The 16115-nt window shown below is 39.5% G+C and overlaps 1 protein-coding gene and 1 non-coding gene across 2 annotated transcripts in view; both read left to right on the top strand.

Annotated features, from left to right (window-relative positions):
* Positions 1 to 1085: 1085 nt before the first annotated feature.
* The window catches only part of CEP85 (centrosomal protein 85), a 23671-nt gene continuing 8641 nt past the window's right edge, over positions 1086 to 16115 (top strand). Inside the window, exons 1-6 of the mRNA XM_023529425.1 lie at positions 1086 to 1232; positions 5217 to 5292; positions 7959 to 8111; positions 12804 to 13498; positions 14267 to 14400; positions 14824 to 14998. Of these exons, the coding sequence (XP_023385193.1) occupies positions 5238 to 5292; positions 7959 to 8111; positions 12804 to 13498; positions 14267 to 14400; positions 14824 to 14998 (1212 nt within the window). The 5' untranslated portion in view covers positions 1086 to 1232; positions 5217 to 5237. The remainder of the gene's footprint in view (positions 1233 to 5216; positions 5293 to 7958; positions 8112 to 12803; positions 13499 to 14266; positions 14401 to 14823; positions 14999 to 16115) is intronic.
* LOC111738289 lies at positions 15739 to 15840 on the top strand. The gene has a single exon (XR_002779797.1). It is a non-coding gene; the product is annotated as a U6 spliceosomal RNA (small nuclear RNA).

The raw sequence follows: 16115 nt of genomic DNA on the forward strand, positions 1-16115 counted from the left end.
TTTCCATCACCCACCAGTCTACTTACTACCCACCAGTGCACAAGTCTATTTATTTAGACAGTTATCTTTATCATTTATATTTAACAATACCTTAAATTCATCTACCATTATTCATTATCCAAAGTTCATTAGCCATGACATCTGCTATTTTATTCCTTCTTTATTCTTAAAATATTATGAGAGGATGGGAGATAGGACTCCGGCCCACATTCCCAGAGTCCTTCCTTTAGAGCAGGGGTCTCCAACCTTCGGCAGCACAGCGGGCTAATGAGCAAAGCTTCATCTGTATTTGCAGCTGCTCCTCCAGCACTAGCATCACCACCTCAGCCCCTCAGATCATCAGGCATTAGATTCTCATAGGAGCACCCGTCCTGGTGCCAAAAAGGTTGGGGACTGCTGCTTTAGAGTGAACTTGATCCAATAATTAAAGCTCTTTAATATAGTTCTTCGAAGTTAAAAATATCACAACTTTTTAACGCATCTCCCCTTCCCCCTCTCCCTTCAGGTTTCCAGATATCTGGAATTTTACTACCCTTTGGCTGATGGCTTTGTTCCTTCTTTTAAACAATCTCCAAGTATGATTCTTAAATACATATTAATGCAAATGAATTAGTTCCTTTTCCTGAGGACCAAGTTTGGGTAGGAAGGCAAGACTGATCCTTCAACTTGAGTCCTGGTCAGACGGACCACTGACGAACCCAGCCATGACCCCAGCCACAGACTGAGCCCTAACTGACAAGGCAGTGACCCAGGCCACGCCCTAACACTTGGTCACAACCTGACTCCCAGTTTCAGGAGGCAGTAGTGACAGGGGGTGGGGTAGGCTGGGTGGGATTACCGAATGATTTGCCCTATGTTCCAGCTTCTAGATCTGCACATGCCCAGCAAGCTACTCCAGGGATAGGTGAGGAGGGCTCCGCCCAGAGGCAAAACCTGGCAAGGGTCAGAGCAGAAGGCTCAGAGGGACGGTGGGATCATGCGCAGAGAGATCCGTCCGCTCTTGGCGCGGAGGACTGCGTGCGGGGCCGGGACACCGGCACAGCCCGACTCCTGATTGGTCACAGGCGGCAGAAAGGGGCGGGTCCGAGGGAGCGCGCGCTCTGAGCGCGCGGCCTGGAGGGCGTGTAACGGCCGTTAGAAAGCTCAAGGATCGATTCTCCGCCTGCGGCTGACGTGGTGGCCACAGTGGGTGTTCTTGAGTGAGGTATTTCGCCGCCCGCTTTCAGGCCCACGTAAGTCTTACTTTCTTCCGGGCCCCTGTCGAACTGACAGACCCTGCCCCACCTTGGGGAGCCTCTGAGGAGCCTCAGACAAGCAAGACCTACCTCCGTGGGGGCGGGGGGCGGTGCAGGGAGCGAAAGCGCACGCGCAGAGCGAATAAGCTGTCTCTGGTTCTCTCGCCGTACGGGCTTCTAAAATATTGCCCCACACACGCCCCCTCGAGTCTCGATCGCTTCCCCGCGCTTATCGCCTTGTTTTCTCTTTTGTCCGTCATTCACTCCACAGCTGTTGCTGTACCTGTGTAAAGGACAGGCCCTGTGCCAGTCTCCAGGAGGACGGTGGGGAGCACAGTCCTTGCCTTCCTCGAGCTCACAGTCCCGGGAGAAAGTGGACTTTAAGCAACTGAATACTCGGCACTCGATAGTGTAGGGTAGAGAAGTACAAAGAGCGCAGAACCGAAGGCGGTGGCGTAGTCTGAGGGCAGAACTCCCTCCCTGAGGAAGTGAAGTTTGAGCTGAGATTTGAAGGGATGAATAGAGAAAGAAGGTTAGGGGACCGGGAGCATTTGTGAAGGCTCTAGGCTAGAGTTTCTGAGCCGGGGCTGTTTTTCTCGCTACAGGATATTTGACAACGTCTGCAGGCTTCTTGATCGCTACTCGGGGATTGCTCTTGGCATCTAGTGGGTAGAAGTCAGGGATACTGCTAAACATGCTGCAGTGTACAGGACAGCCCCCACAACGAAGACTAACCCTATACCTGAAATATCGGTAGTACTGAGATTGAGGAACCTGCTCTAGACAAGGAGGAGCTGGTATTTTAGATGAACTGAAAGTTTAGTGTATTAAAGCTTATTTGTTCAATAAAGAGGGTGATCATTTCATTACAGTAAACAGAGAGGAGCAGATCCCTGTTTTTCTTTTACACCAATATATTTCTGCCACGTGGCGCAGAGACAGGCAAATAATAGGCACTCAGTAAACTTTAGTTGATGAATTGAATACTGTGTGCTAGGTAGGGAGGAGGAGTGATACAAGGATGAGTAAAATAATCATGCCTTATTAATTGTCCTTAGGCCTGTCTATTTTATAATGGTCTGGTGGTGGTGTATGTTTCAAGACTTATTCTTTGTAAAGGCAACTTCTTGGCAATGATTTGGCTTCTCTTTCTTTAGATCTGGTTTAATGAATGATCAAGGCCATGAAAATAGTGTTATGGTGTGAGCTTAATGTGTCTGTGTCAGCTGTCTGTGTATCCCTTCACATCCTCTCCTGTCTTCATGTGGTTTTCTTAACTGCCAAGTGTGATGTTCCACACTAAGATTATAATTCTTCAAGGGAAGAAATACTTATAACAGTAAAAATTTATTTCTTGGATAGCAACTTGGGGTATAGAGCCCTGGGCAAACTGAAGAAATTACATGAACTGTCCCTGCCCCTAACTGTCCTTTGGCTTTCAGATCTGGCTATTCCTGAGGCTGGAACTTATGCCTTAGTTACTTCCTTTATTTCTCTTTGTCACTTACAGAAAAATTGCTGATTAGACTTCTGTAGCTTTAGAGCACACCCCTGGCTTTGAAGCTTCTTCCTAGCCATATATCATTCACCACTCTAAATCTTTATTTTTTCATCCAGAAAATATTATCCAGAGGATAATAATGGTAACTACCTCATAGATTTGATGTGAATATTAAACATAAGACATGATACACTGTTTAACACAATGCTTGATGGGTAGTAAGTACTGAAAACATGTTAAACTTGTTGAACGAATGAATATGTCTGTAGTTAAAGGGCTTAGAAGATGGAAGCCATCAATGTAGGGTGCTTTTTTTTTTGTCTGCCTTCATGCACTCCTACCTTTCTTGGCTGTATAATTAGTTATTTGCATTGCTTCTTGTACCTTCGTTTCTCTCTTTTATCTCTGTCTCCTTCAAATGAACCTAAAAATTTCCACCAGTATCCCATCTACTTCTGAACTTAGTAGAAAACAGTCAAGAATTATTTATTCTATACTGTTTCACTCCTTGTGAGAGTTTTTAATTGAGATAGAATTCACATATAAAATTCAATTTTATGTGTGTACAGTTCAATGGTTTTAATATATTCAGAAGGTTGTGCAGCCATCACCACTATCTAATCTCAGACCATTTTGATCACCCTGGAAAGAAACTTGACATCCATTAGCATCCACCTACCATTCCCCCACTGCCTTCCTCTTAGTACCTGGCAACCACTAATCTATCTCTGTATTTGCCAATTCTGGACATTTCATATAAATGGGATTATATAATAAGTGGCCTTTTGTGTTTGGCTTCTTTCATTTAGCATAATGTTTTCAGTGTTCACCCATGTTTGTAGAATGTACTTCATTCCTTTTTATTGCCACATTTACTTATCCATTCATTAATTGATGAACATTTGAGTTCTTTCTACTTTTTGACTATTATAAATAATGCAGCTTTGAATATTAATGTACAAGATTTTAGGTGGACCTGTGTTTTTATTTATCTCGAATATATATACCTGGGAGTGGAACTGCTGAGTCATAGGGTACCTCTGTTTAACTGAGAGTTCTATTGTCATCCTGTTATAAATTTATATGAATTTGGAAAGGTCTCAAAATCCAGTGGGCCTATCATTTTGTTCTACTTTAAAGAAAAGAGAGAAGAAAAGGATTTTGATATTGACTATTTGATATCACTAGCAGGTAGGTGATCTAACCATTCTGTGTCACCATCAACACACTGATTGATACTCACTGTAAATTGAAGCTTTTATTACTGACCAAAGCTTCTCTTACCCAGTATGTGAAGACTGGGGATTTCCATTGTAAAAGCAGTAAATTAGTGTAGGTTTGGGTTGTTGTTACTAAGAGAAAGCTATAGAGGTCAGTAAAATACATTAGTGAAATACTACCATATATCCTTTTTTCCCACCTCCAGAGTTTGAATTTTACTTCTAAGAATTGTTCTGTTGGCATAGTTTGTCCCAAACTCTTTGGGGCTCTTACAAATGCAGAGTTTCTAAATTTATACTTTATCTTTCAGGGACCATACTGTGCCACTATTTATTGATATAAACTGTCAAGTAAAATTATGAAAATATTAACAAAGAACATAATGTGTGTCAGGCATTCTTCTAAGTTAATTCCTAATGAATTAGCATGAATTAGGTCCTGTCTCTATCATTTTTATATGAAGGAACTGAGGTACAGAAATATTAAGAAATTTGCCCAAGATTATACAGCAAATAAATTGCTAAGTCAGACTTTAAATCCAAGCTATCTGATCAAGAGTCCATACTCTGAACTACTTCTCTGTACTGCCTCTTGAGTACTGTGCAAGTATAAGATATTATTTGCCATTATGAGTTACAGTTAATTAAAGCTTTTATTTACACAGGTAGTAATCAGACTTCTGCTGCATTCTCAGAACTTATCATTAGAGTAAATATGAATGTTTTAAGGAGTGGAGAAATGGAAAGAAACCCCTGCTGAAGATGGGGTTCTGCTAATGACTGAGAATTCTCTCCATCTTTGTGCCTCATATGACTAACTTTTATTACTGGAGGCAGAAAATTTGTTTTATGTTAATCATAATTGAAGCCATGATTCATAATTGTTGGTTTAGTTATTTAGGACTTTCTTCATGCCATCCTCCTATCCTGTCCCCATTGCTAAGAAGAATATCTGTGGCAAAGTTTATGAAAAGTAATATTTTTAATTTTTGCAACAATTGGAGGTATTCTAGGATCATATAGGATCAGTATTGGGACTCTCTATCTTTCCAGCTAGGTTTTCTGTCCTTGTTTTAGGAAGAAAAGTAGGGTGGAGTATTGGGAGTTGCTCTGCCTTAAAAAATATTCTTATGAGTAAAACATGTGGAAGAATACTTGAATTCTCTGTGTGGTTTTGACAGTTTCAATTGAATGGGAATGAGTTACAGGGAATTAAAAGATAGTGGAGACATCTGACTGGTATACTTCTTCATTCTACAGTTGGCTCACATAACTGTGTCAATGGCCATGCAGGAAAAATATCCAAGTGAGAGGCTCTCTCATGCCACTTCACCAGGTGAGTAGTCAAAGCATTCTAGGTTAAATTCTGACCTTTGCTCTGTTATTTCATAACAGAAATTTCCTTTAAAGAACATACTGAGCAAACAAGCATTCACTGAAATGCAGTATTAAAGAAACAAAAATAACATGGGGCTGTATTGAATAGAAAAACAGGTCTGTCTGAGAGAACAATTATTTATCTCTGGTCTTACATAGCTTCCAACAAGACCACATGATTGTGAGGGGAGGACACATAAAGGATTGGAACAAATGACTTAGGAACATAGTTCTATTTGAAATCAGAAAAACAGCATAAATTACTGTGTACTATGTTGTCTTTGTAGTCATGTGGGTGAGCCAGTCATCTGCTAGCCCACAAAGGTTGGAATTCTTGAATGCCAACAATCTCAGTTGTGTTGTCACTAGAGACTCAGGAATTTATCTCTAGAATGGATTAACAAGATTTGGAAAGCTTAGTAGATATACTAAGTGGATATATTAAGTATATATTAAATATATATAAAAATATGCACACATTCAATAGACATTTTAAATAGATGTATATTCAAATAGAAAGTAGCATTTAGACATAACTTTGAATTCTGTGACATTTATGAATAAAAGGATACATTTTATTCAACAAAGGATGTGTTTTATTTACCTTTAAAAATCATACAGTGCCTTTTTGCAGACATTTGGTTGATAATATGTTCTCCCAGGCATACTGCCTTGCATATAGTAGGCACTTTGAAAAGCATTTGTTGAATCAATTCAAGATTCATTCAGCAAATATTTATTGATCATCTGTTATGTGCAATGCACAGTCTTAGGGCTAGATTGTACAATTTCTTTTGACAGTTATATGTATAATGCAAGTTTTTGGAATGTAGCAATTTCTAACAAAGCTCAACTGCTTTTCTGATGGTTTTGTCTTTAGTAGTCTCATTCAGTTAATAATGGTTTAATATTGATAAGGATGCTTGCTGATAGGACATACGACGTAACAAAAAATTTTTAGCTTTCAAACTTGAATTTTGAAATAAGCATAAGCCTCTATAAACTATACCAAAACATACTTTAATTTTAGCAAATATCTCTTTAGAATTGATGTATGAAGCGGGTGCCTGGAAAAAGTAGTGGTGGTCCAGGTGAAGAATAGGTTAGTAGTAGTAACAGGGAGTGGTTTCCAGTAGGAGGCCAAGAACGTGGTAATAGAGGCCCTCAATCAATTTTTACTGTTTCAAAAGGCCTGGCAAATTGTATAATGACTAGAGAGATAATACCATATAGACTCACAAAGAGGTCAAATTTATTTCCTTTTGGCTAGAATTACATTAATTTAGTAACACTGGCTAATCTTATGCTGATCAGAAGCTCTGATTATTGGCTGTGTCTTTTATTAAAGATTATTACAGATTACTGTGTGTATATAGATTCGTTCAAATTAGGCAGTCCACTGTTACCCAAAGAATAAAAGGCGTCCTTGGGGAAAATTAGATTTACTTCAGTAGAAAGCAGATGTAAGGGTAGCAAAAAGAAGGAGCAAAGTAGAAGGAATTAGGTTAAAAAGAAAGAACACTAAATTTGGAAGAAGGGAATAAGATGATTTGTGTTCAAATATCATTTGTTTCCCACTAGATCAAAGAGTCTATAGAACCATATTTTCTGATTTCAATTCAAACTGTGATACTTTAAATGAATAAGTAAGCCTCCATTACCTTTTTGTATCATTAGATACAATTTAGAAAAATTATTGTGTTTTTTAGGAAATCATTTGAATTTAAGTCTTTGCTAGTAAGTTAGTAAATCTACTCTTTATTGAACACTTCCTACTAGCCCTTAATCAGCAAGATAATAAAGTCAAATTTCATCAGTCTTGTATCTTACCCACTCAGAAATTTTAATCATTTGGTGTTTTTTGTTTTTTGGTGTTTTTTGTTTGTTTGTTTTTGTTTTTTTTGAATTGCCTTTAAAAGCTCTTCAGATTGACTTTTAAGATTTATCTTGATCTGGATTTACCCTGCCCATGAGGATACCGTAGTTCAGTCAAGCAGTGGTTTTCATCAGGGGACTGGACTGCCTGTTACCCTAGGCAGCATTTGAAAATATATGGGGTATTTTCAGGTTTCACGGTGATGGTTAGATAGAGTGAGAGCTGCTACAGGCATTTAGTGAATGGGGACCAGGAATCCTACATGGTCCTGCAATGTATAGACTATGCATTGAAGAACTGTCTTACCAGAATGCTAAAAGCACCTGTTGAGAAATCTTTTAAGAGGAAAGAATGTGGATATTGGAACCAGAACAACCTGGGTTCAAATCTCAGCTCTATACTCTGTAAAACAGGAGTGATAATACTTTTCAGTAAGTAGGTAGATGAGATCACGTTTGTAAAGTACTCTGCTCTCTAGGTTTCAAAAAATGGTAGCTGCTGTTAAATATTGTTTTCTAGTCCAGTTCTCTTGGATTCTTAGTAGGTCTTATTTCTGTCTTTGAACATTCTTACCTCTTATGCTATTTCCATTTAAAGTTAACAAACTCAGTTTCTAGACTAGGCACAGGGGAGAGAAAGGCGTGGGGGGTTGCTATTCCTTCATAGATTTAAATGATTTTTTTAAAAACAGTTTTTTGGGGCTACATCAGCTGGATCACACTAAAGGTGGGAAATGCCACTTGTTTCAGGTTCCAGTGTGATTCAGAAGGGCAGTTCCCTGGGGACTGAATGGCAGACCCCAGTTATCTCGGAGGCCTTTCGGAGCCGCTTCAGCCGCTGTTCAAGTGTAACTGACAGTGGGGACACAGCCATTGGCACATCGTGCTCAGACATTGCGGAGGGTAAGTTTGGATTCATGATTTGATTACCAGTATGTGTTGTCATTTTCAGATTGTGTTCGAGGTGTATTGTCATTTCTAAAGTATTCATAAGTCAGTTTATACAAGAAGGAGTATGCTTGTTACCCAGTGCTTCTCACAGCTGATCCTTTCCTCTTAATTTCTCTTGTTTGTCCTGTCTCAACCAACTTTCTGATAGATTTCTTGCCCTCAAATTTTTCCCTCTACTGCCAGATTAATCTTTCTAAAAGCTTGATTTCATAGTTTCCCTTTCCTGCAAATCCTCAGTTGTTTTCATTATTTGGAGGATAAAATTCAGAGGCCTCAGTTCTTCTGTGATCTGGCCTTGTACCACCTAGGCAAACTTATTTCTTACTATAATCAGATTTCTTGTCTTACTATACTATGAAAGTGAAGAACTTTGTTTTTTATATCTGAGCTCTTTCCTTCTTTAATCTGGGTCTATTTGTGCTGTTCCCATCTCCTCTTGCCCCTCCCAGCTATGCTAATCTTATTTTTCAAGATTTAGTGAATTGTCCATACAAAAACTTGTACACAGATGTTCATAGCAGCATTATTCACAGTAGCCAAAAAATGGAACAACCCAAATGTCTATTAACCGACGAATGGATAAATAAGAATTTTCCTATCCCTCTCACCCATTACTGATCTTTCTCTTTACAAACTTATATCCTTACTGTTTCTTCCACTTGATTTAGCACTTAAAATTAAGTAATAACTGCCAAGCAGTACTTTACAAGAGTATTTTGTTTTTCATTTAGATGGTGAGTTCCAAGAGGGCAGAAGACCTAATGATAATAATTAATTACTATTTATTAAATATTTTGTGATGAATCCTCTACTAAATTTTAAAAATATTTTTTCATTAATGCCTTTAAGAACTCTATGAAATATTTGAACTCTTTTCATAAAGAGTTCTTAAACTTTATATAATAAACTATAAAATGAAACATTATTTTAATTTTACATATGAGAATACTGAATTTCAAAGTGATTAAATTAGTTGGTTAAAGTTACAACTATGGTATTTTATCAGATGTGACATCGCTAGATGGCTGTAATCAAAAAGATAACAAGTGTTGGTGAGAATATAGAGAAATTGGGACCTTTATACATTGCTGGTGGGAATGTAAAATGTTACAGCCGCTTTGGAAAGCAATTTGGCAAGTTACGTTGTGATTCAGCAGTTCTACTCCTTGATATGTACCCAAGAGAAATGAAAATATACATCCATACAAAAACTTGTACACAAATGTTCATAGCAGCATTATTTGCAGTAGCCAAAAAATGGAAACAACTCAAATGTCTATTAACAATGGATGAATAAAATGTGGTATTTCCATACACTAGAATATTATTTGGCAATAAAAAGAAACGAAGTACTGATGCGTGTTACAAAATGAACGAACTGTAAAAACACCTATGCTTAGTTAAAAAAAAAAAAAAAGCCACATGCATAAGACCACATATTGTATGATACCATTTATACGAAACGTCCAGAATAGTTCAATACATAGAGAGACAAAAAGTATATTAGTAGTTGCTTAAATGGTTGCCTGACTGGGGTAAGAGGTTTCTTTTTGGGGTGATGAAAATATTCTAAAATTGATTGTATTACACAACAGGTGGTTACACAACTCTGTGAATATATGTATTAAAAACCATTGAATTGTACACTTCAAGTGGGTGAATTGTATAGTATATGAATTATATCCTAGTAAAGACGTTTTTTTAAAAAAAAGAATAGAAATGTTTGGGAAAAAATAAAAGAGGAATAAAAAGGGGGGAAAAACTCATTTACTACTAGTGCTAACTCCTAGACTCCTAGCATTTCATTTTAATCATTTGATAGATGTGTGTACATGGGCACAGTGCTCAGTAAATACTGACTAGAGTTGAATTACAGATTTGAGGTAGACAGGGCTTTAAAAATCACTTAATCTCATTCCTTTTTGTTGGTGAATAACAAAAATTTCCCCAGGAGGTTAAGTGATTAACTTGCCTAATGTCACACAACTAGTTATCAGATTTGGATCTCCCAGCTGTATTGTTCTTTTGTAATCAAAAGTGTTACTGCAATTCAGTTATGATTTGTTAAAGTTTTGTTTATACGTGCTGTCATGGGACCTTTTTCATTTTGTCTAAATAATAGGTCTGTTTAAAAATCAGTGGTCTAGATTTTTACCACAATTAAATTGACTAGCTCTATTTAATTCAGTCAAATTGCTACATAGATTGTGTATGACTCTGTGCTTTTCATTCCTTTGGGGAGCTATATATATTTTCTAATTGTTGCTCATTTTGTTGATGAATCTAAGTTGGTTTACTTGGAGCCCAGTTGACAAGAACCCTTACAACTGGTATATAGTTCATTGTTGCATCTGTAAATTGAACAGGCTTGCTTTTGATTCCATGCTCCACTAAGGTGTGTTACCTTGCAGATTCTCAAGGGACAGGTAGAGGTAGATACTGGAGAGCTCGAAAGGCTTTCAGCTCTTCACTAAAGACTGAAATAGTGGCTTAGTTTAGACTACCATAATTCATAAACTGGTAAGGGATGTAGACAGCGATCAAGATTTAGCAATAACTAAAGAAGGGTTGATAAAAAGAAAGTTGTGAATTTTTTTGAAGGGGGAGGGAGATGAGGTGGGAGGATGTGGTTGAAGAGAGGAGATATTTAGAAATATACCTTTAAAGTGACAAAAACCCAATGATTATGGGAACCATAGACTTCTCTAAATAAAAACTGCATATCCCATTCACTAAATTTTGAAAACTTTTGAAAATTGTACAAGATAATGACCCTTTGCTATTTCGTTTCAAAATGTTCTAAAATGCAAACCAGACTTAAGGTATAACTTGATGTTTTATAATAGTTATCAGAATCAGGCAGTTTTCTTAATATAAATAAACAAACCCAATGGGCAAGTGACAAAAGCTGACAAAGACCTCACTTTTTCTGTCATTCATAGGTGGACCACACTCATTAGAAAACTAGAAAAATTATATTCTCCTGGATCAGTTGATACTTTTCCTCTTGGCTTTGGTTTTGGCATTACTACTTTGGGGATTATAGGCTCAAAATTGAATTTGGTGAGTGTTGAAAGAAAGTGGTGCTGTGAATAGAGAATGGAAGGTGTTACTAAATTCAGCGTAGTAGTAGCCCCTCATATGCCACAATCTCGCTGTCTTCCATAATTATACTTTGGGAAGAGGTACCATTGGTCAGAGTGGATATTATGATGCCATTATGGAGGATTTCATGTAGAGAGCTTACTAGTCTTGGAAGTCTTTATCACCACAAGTCTGCTTTAACCCGTTGATTAGGCCTATATTTAAATTGTGGGACATCAAAAACTGTGTCCTTTGACTCTGGAATGTCCTTCTCTCTTGGTCTGAGAGGCTGACGCATGTTATCAGAAGTTACCGGGGTTTTTGTTTTGTATGCTTATTTTTAGTATGGCCTTTTATATATCCTCAAGATCATTTGAGTATAGAAAATTAGATACCCTGCATATATTGTAAGAGATAATTTGGTTTGCCTGTGTTTTCAAAGAGCTGCTTACACGCCCATGAGAAAACAGTAGCTCATGTAATTCTGGGAAAGGTTGCTATCTGTCCTCATTAGCTGAGTGTGTTCTGTGTTGGTTGATGGAAAGAAAAAGAAAAACAAACGGTAGTCCACTCTTCTTCATGGTAGATGTATTTGGTTTGGAAAAGAGTACTGGACATGATTGAAAAGGGAAGACTCAGTTTTCTCCCTGTTGAAGGTAACAGGTATGTTTTCTTGTTGTGTGCTTGCAGCCTACTACCCCAGCACATTAGTTCTCTGACTTTGTGGTCCTCTTCAGAGTAGCACTTCAAAGTTGGAAATATGTGGAAATGTGAACCTTCTGTAGAAGGGCTAATCAGAGAGTTCACTCAACAGTAGGAAGGAGCTAAAGGAAACATAAGTCCAGTCTGAAGGAAAAGTCACAGTTGGATACAAACAAGGAGTAAGCGAAAGGCAAAATATGAAATAGAGGATTTCACTGTGTACCCGCTTGAGAGTGCTTACTGTGCTGGAGTGAAACTTGAGAGTTACTAAGAATAACTTCACATATCCAGGCAGTCAGTTCTGGTGTGTGGGGGAGAGAACAGAATCCTGATTTAGATGCTGTACTCCCTGCCCTGGATACAGAGAGCACTATCCAGTTTGCCTTATTCTTCAGATAGTTTAGATTCATTGCTTACCTTCACTGGGAAGCTTTTGGAGGTCACAGAGGATTGTCGCAGTCCTTGGGAAGGATATTTTTTTTTAGGTTGGATTATAGCTTAGAGATGCCCAGCTCCCAGAAGAGTAGGACCTATTAAGTAAGTGATTTTTTTTTTAAGTTCAGTTTTTCAGTTTGGTTTGTTGACTGGCAAGATTTTTTATTCAAATACAAGGGACAAGAGTGTAAGTTAAAAATGAAGCTAGTGTTGCCTTTTGCTGGTTTACCTTGTGAATGGCATTAGAGACCCCAGAACACACATCTCCCAGTTAGGCTGTTGTGTCTTTCTGTCTGATAACTTGTGATGACAGTGCCCTCTCTTCCTGGTCTCAGGACAGGCAGAGAATGTCTGAAATAGCAGCCAAACTTAAGAAAGCCTGATGCTTCAATTTTGACTTATGGAAGACTATTCTCTCTACAGATTTTTGCAGCTCAAGTAGCAGCCCTCCTTTCCAGCCCATCAAAAGCCACGTAACCATTCCAACAGCTCATGTGATACCTTCTACTTTGGGGACCTCTCCTGCCAAGCCAAATTCTATACCTGCCGGACCCTCTTCCTCCAAATTCCCTTTGTCAGGGTTGGCTGAAAATGTGGGGATGACAAGAAATGGAGACCTCGGTGCAATGAAACGTTCTCCAGGCCTGTCTAGAGATTTCATGTATCTTTGTGGTGCTCCTGGAGAAAATGGAATTGAGCAGTCCTGGTTTCCAGCAGTGGGCCATGAAAGAGAAGAAGAGATGAGGAAGTTTGATATTCCCAGTATGGAGTCTACCCTCAATCAGTCAGCAATGATGGAGACACTTTATTCAGATCCTCACTACCGAGTCCACTTTCACAACCTAAGAACCGACCCAAACAAGGAGTTATACAAAGTGTTGCCTGAGACCAAGAAGGCACCAGGCAGTGGGGCAGTATGTGAGCGGAATGGACCACACCCCAGCAGCAGTGGGTTGCTGCCTTTGGGACTCCAGCCTGCTCCTGGGCTCTCTAAGCCTCTACCCTCTCAGGTGTGGCAGCCAAATTCTGACCCTTGGAATCCCCGCGAACGATCTTGTGAGCTCAGCACTTGTCGGCAGCAGCTAGAGTTGATTCGTTTACAGATGGAGCAAATGCAGGTAGAGGACCTTCTTTCCTTGGATTTTGCAGGTTCTGTGCAGATCTTAGAAATGTAAAGTTTTTATAAGTTTTGGCTCTAAATAAAACATTTGCAAGAAAGAGGGAAGATGTTTTTAGATAGGACATGAAAGCTTGTGAATGCCATCTCAAGTCTATTGGTGGTCTGATTACACACCACTGAGGTTCTCCAAAGTAAAGGGTTACAGCGGAAAACCCGAAAAGTCACTCGGCTAGGTACTTTCGCAGCACAATCATTTAATTCTTATAGTACCCTGATGAGGTATATGTAGAAATTTACTAGATTCTTAGAATAAGTAATATGTCCACAAGGCTGGTAAGTGGCAGAGCTAGGGTTTAAAAACAGTCAGAATCTATGCTTTTTCCATTATACCACTTTTGTGTTTAAAAAAGAAAGTTCTTGTGCTGCTTGAGTGGGAAGGAAAGAAGCTAGACATATTCTTTCCTGGTTAGTGAGGACATCTTAGCTCTTGGTTTGTCTCTGTTGCCAGATAATGAAAGATAACTGACCTTTTCTTAGAAACTAAAGCCTTTCTGAGCAGTGTCCAGTTGGCAGGAGTCTCCCTGGCAGGTTCTTTCCAGTCATGCATCAGAGCTAAAATTATTTCATAAACACCAGGCCTTCTCAGGCTGAGCCAAAATGAGCCTTGACTACAGACCCAGCTGTGCTAGTACCCAGGGTACTACTCAGATGTTTTCAGAAGCCTATAGGTCAAGATCAAGTCCCTCTGGACCTGCTTGTCTTTCAGCTTCAGAATGGAGCCATTTGCCACCATCCCGCTGCTTTTGCTCCTTCACTGCCCACGTTAGAACCAGCACAGTGGATCAGCATCTTGAACAGTAATGAACAACTTCTGAAAGAAAAGGAGCTCCTCATTGACAAGTAAGAGGACAAGGGGTGCCATAGGGCCAGCCTCTGTCCTTCCAGCCCCCACTGAGGGCAGCTAATGAGGTCTCCTCAAGGGCAGTACATGCCTTCTGTTTAGGCCCAGTCCTTGCCTCATGGTAAAGCTGGGTTGATAAGCAGCCATCCTGTGTCAGACTAATGTGATAAGCCAGTTGTGTGTATCTCGGGGCCTCTGGGGAGTTCCTAAAGGGGGCAGCTGGTTCTTTGAGGCTAATATTTTGTTATTTCTCCTCATTCAGCTTTTTCATTTGCTCTCCCTCCTTCAGCAAAACAGTACTTCCCAGAATCCAGGGTCCTTGTTTTCATAGTATGGATTTTACCTATCAAAAGAAAGGAAAGGCTCATACTGTAGCTCGGTTAGTGTCAGAACTCTGGACCTCATTCTGCTGGTTTTTGCAGGCAGAGGAAACACATCTCTCAGCTGGAGCAGAAAGTGCGAGAGAGTGAAATACAGGTCCACAGTGCTCTTTTGGGCCGTCCTGCCCCCTTTGGGGACGTCTGCTTGCTGAGGCTACAGGTAAGCATTGGCAGTCAGGTTGGCATTCTCCTTGCCATAACTCAGTATCTCCCCTCTGCTTGGCACTGTTAGGTATCCAGGAGAGAGAAAAAAGACCAAGCGATGTAAAGTGTCCCTGCCCTCAAAGAGTAAGCATCTTAATTATGAAGCATCCCTTAGTCTGCCCTTTTGGGGCAGAAAAGACTTGAGGGTAGAATCGAGTGGAAGTCCAGATGCCTTGGTGTTGGGACATAACTTGGGAGAAAAGAAAGGCAGAGCAAAGTACATTGTAAGGTCCCAGAGCTGGATGATGTCCTGAGAAGTCTTAATCTACCAGCCCTGGCCAAATGGAAGGAGAGGCAGAGGTAATGGGGGATTTAGAGCCATTTTCATTCTTGTCTTCCATGTCTAGGAGCAACTGAAGGAAACCATATTCTTACTCAAGTCAAGTGGCTCTAGAAGAAGCCTGCTTTACCAAGCTTCTCTGCAATTTGGGCTTTTGAGTGATGGGTGTTAGATTATAGTACTGGCTTTGCCACCTAGTGGCCCTGTTAAGACAGTATTCCATCTTGTAGAATCAAAGTGATAGAGTAAGAAGGGCCCTTAGATAAAATCTAGTTCAGTTCTCTAATTTACTGATGATAAAATTAAGGCCCAAGAAGGAGAAAAAACTTGCCCTCGAGCCCAGGTCTTCAGATGTCTTGTCCCGTGTTCCTTCAGTTATACTACAACTCCTCAGATATTGCTTTAAGGCAGGGGTTCTGAATTGTGAGAGTGCATTGGAATCACTTGGAAGGCCTTTTAAAACAGATTATTGTGCTTGCTTTGGCAACGCATATACTAAAATTGGAACGATACAGAGATTAGCATGGCCCCTGCACAAGGATGACTCGCAAATTCGTGAAGTGTTCCATATATTTAGGGTGACAGGAAGAAATCTAACTATGGGCAGTTAACACACAGTGCAATATATATACATTACTTACTGTTGAATTGTACACTTGAAACTTATTGGATTTTGTTAATGTCGCCATAAAAAAAAAAAAAAGAAGAAAAGAAAAACAGACCCAACCTTAGAGTTTCTGGTTCAGTGGGCCTGTGAGTCAGGCTCAAGAATTTGCGTTTCTAACAAATTCCCAGGTGTTACAGATGCATTTAGTTCTAGGACCACATTTTGAGAAGGACTGCTTGAAGA

This window comes from Pteropus vampyrus, unplaced genomic scaffold (assembly GCF_000151845.1).
Source record: "Pteropus vampyrus isolate Shadow unplaced genomic scaffold, Pvam_2.0 Scaffold36, whole genome shotgun sequence".
Taxonomy (NCBI): Eukaryota; Metazoa; Chordata; class Mammalia; order Chiroptera; family Pteropodidae; genus Pteropus; species Pteropus vampyrus.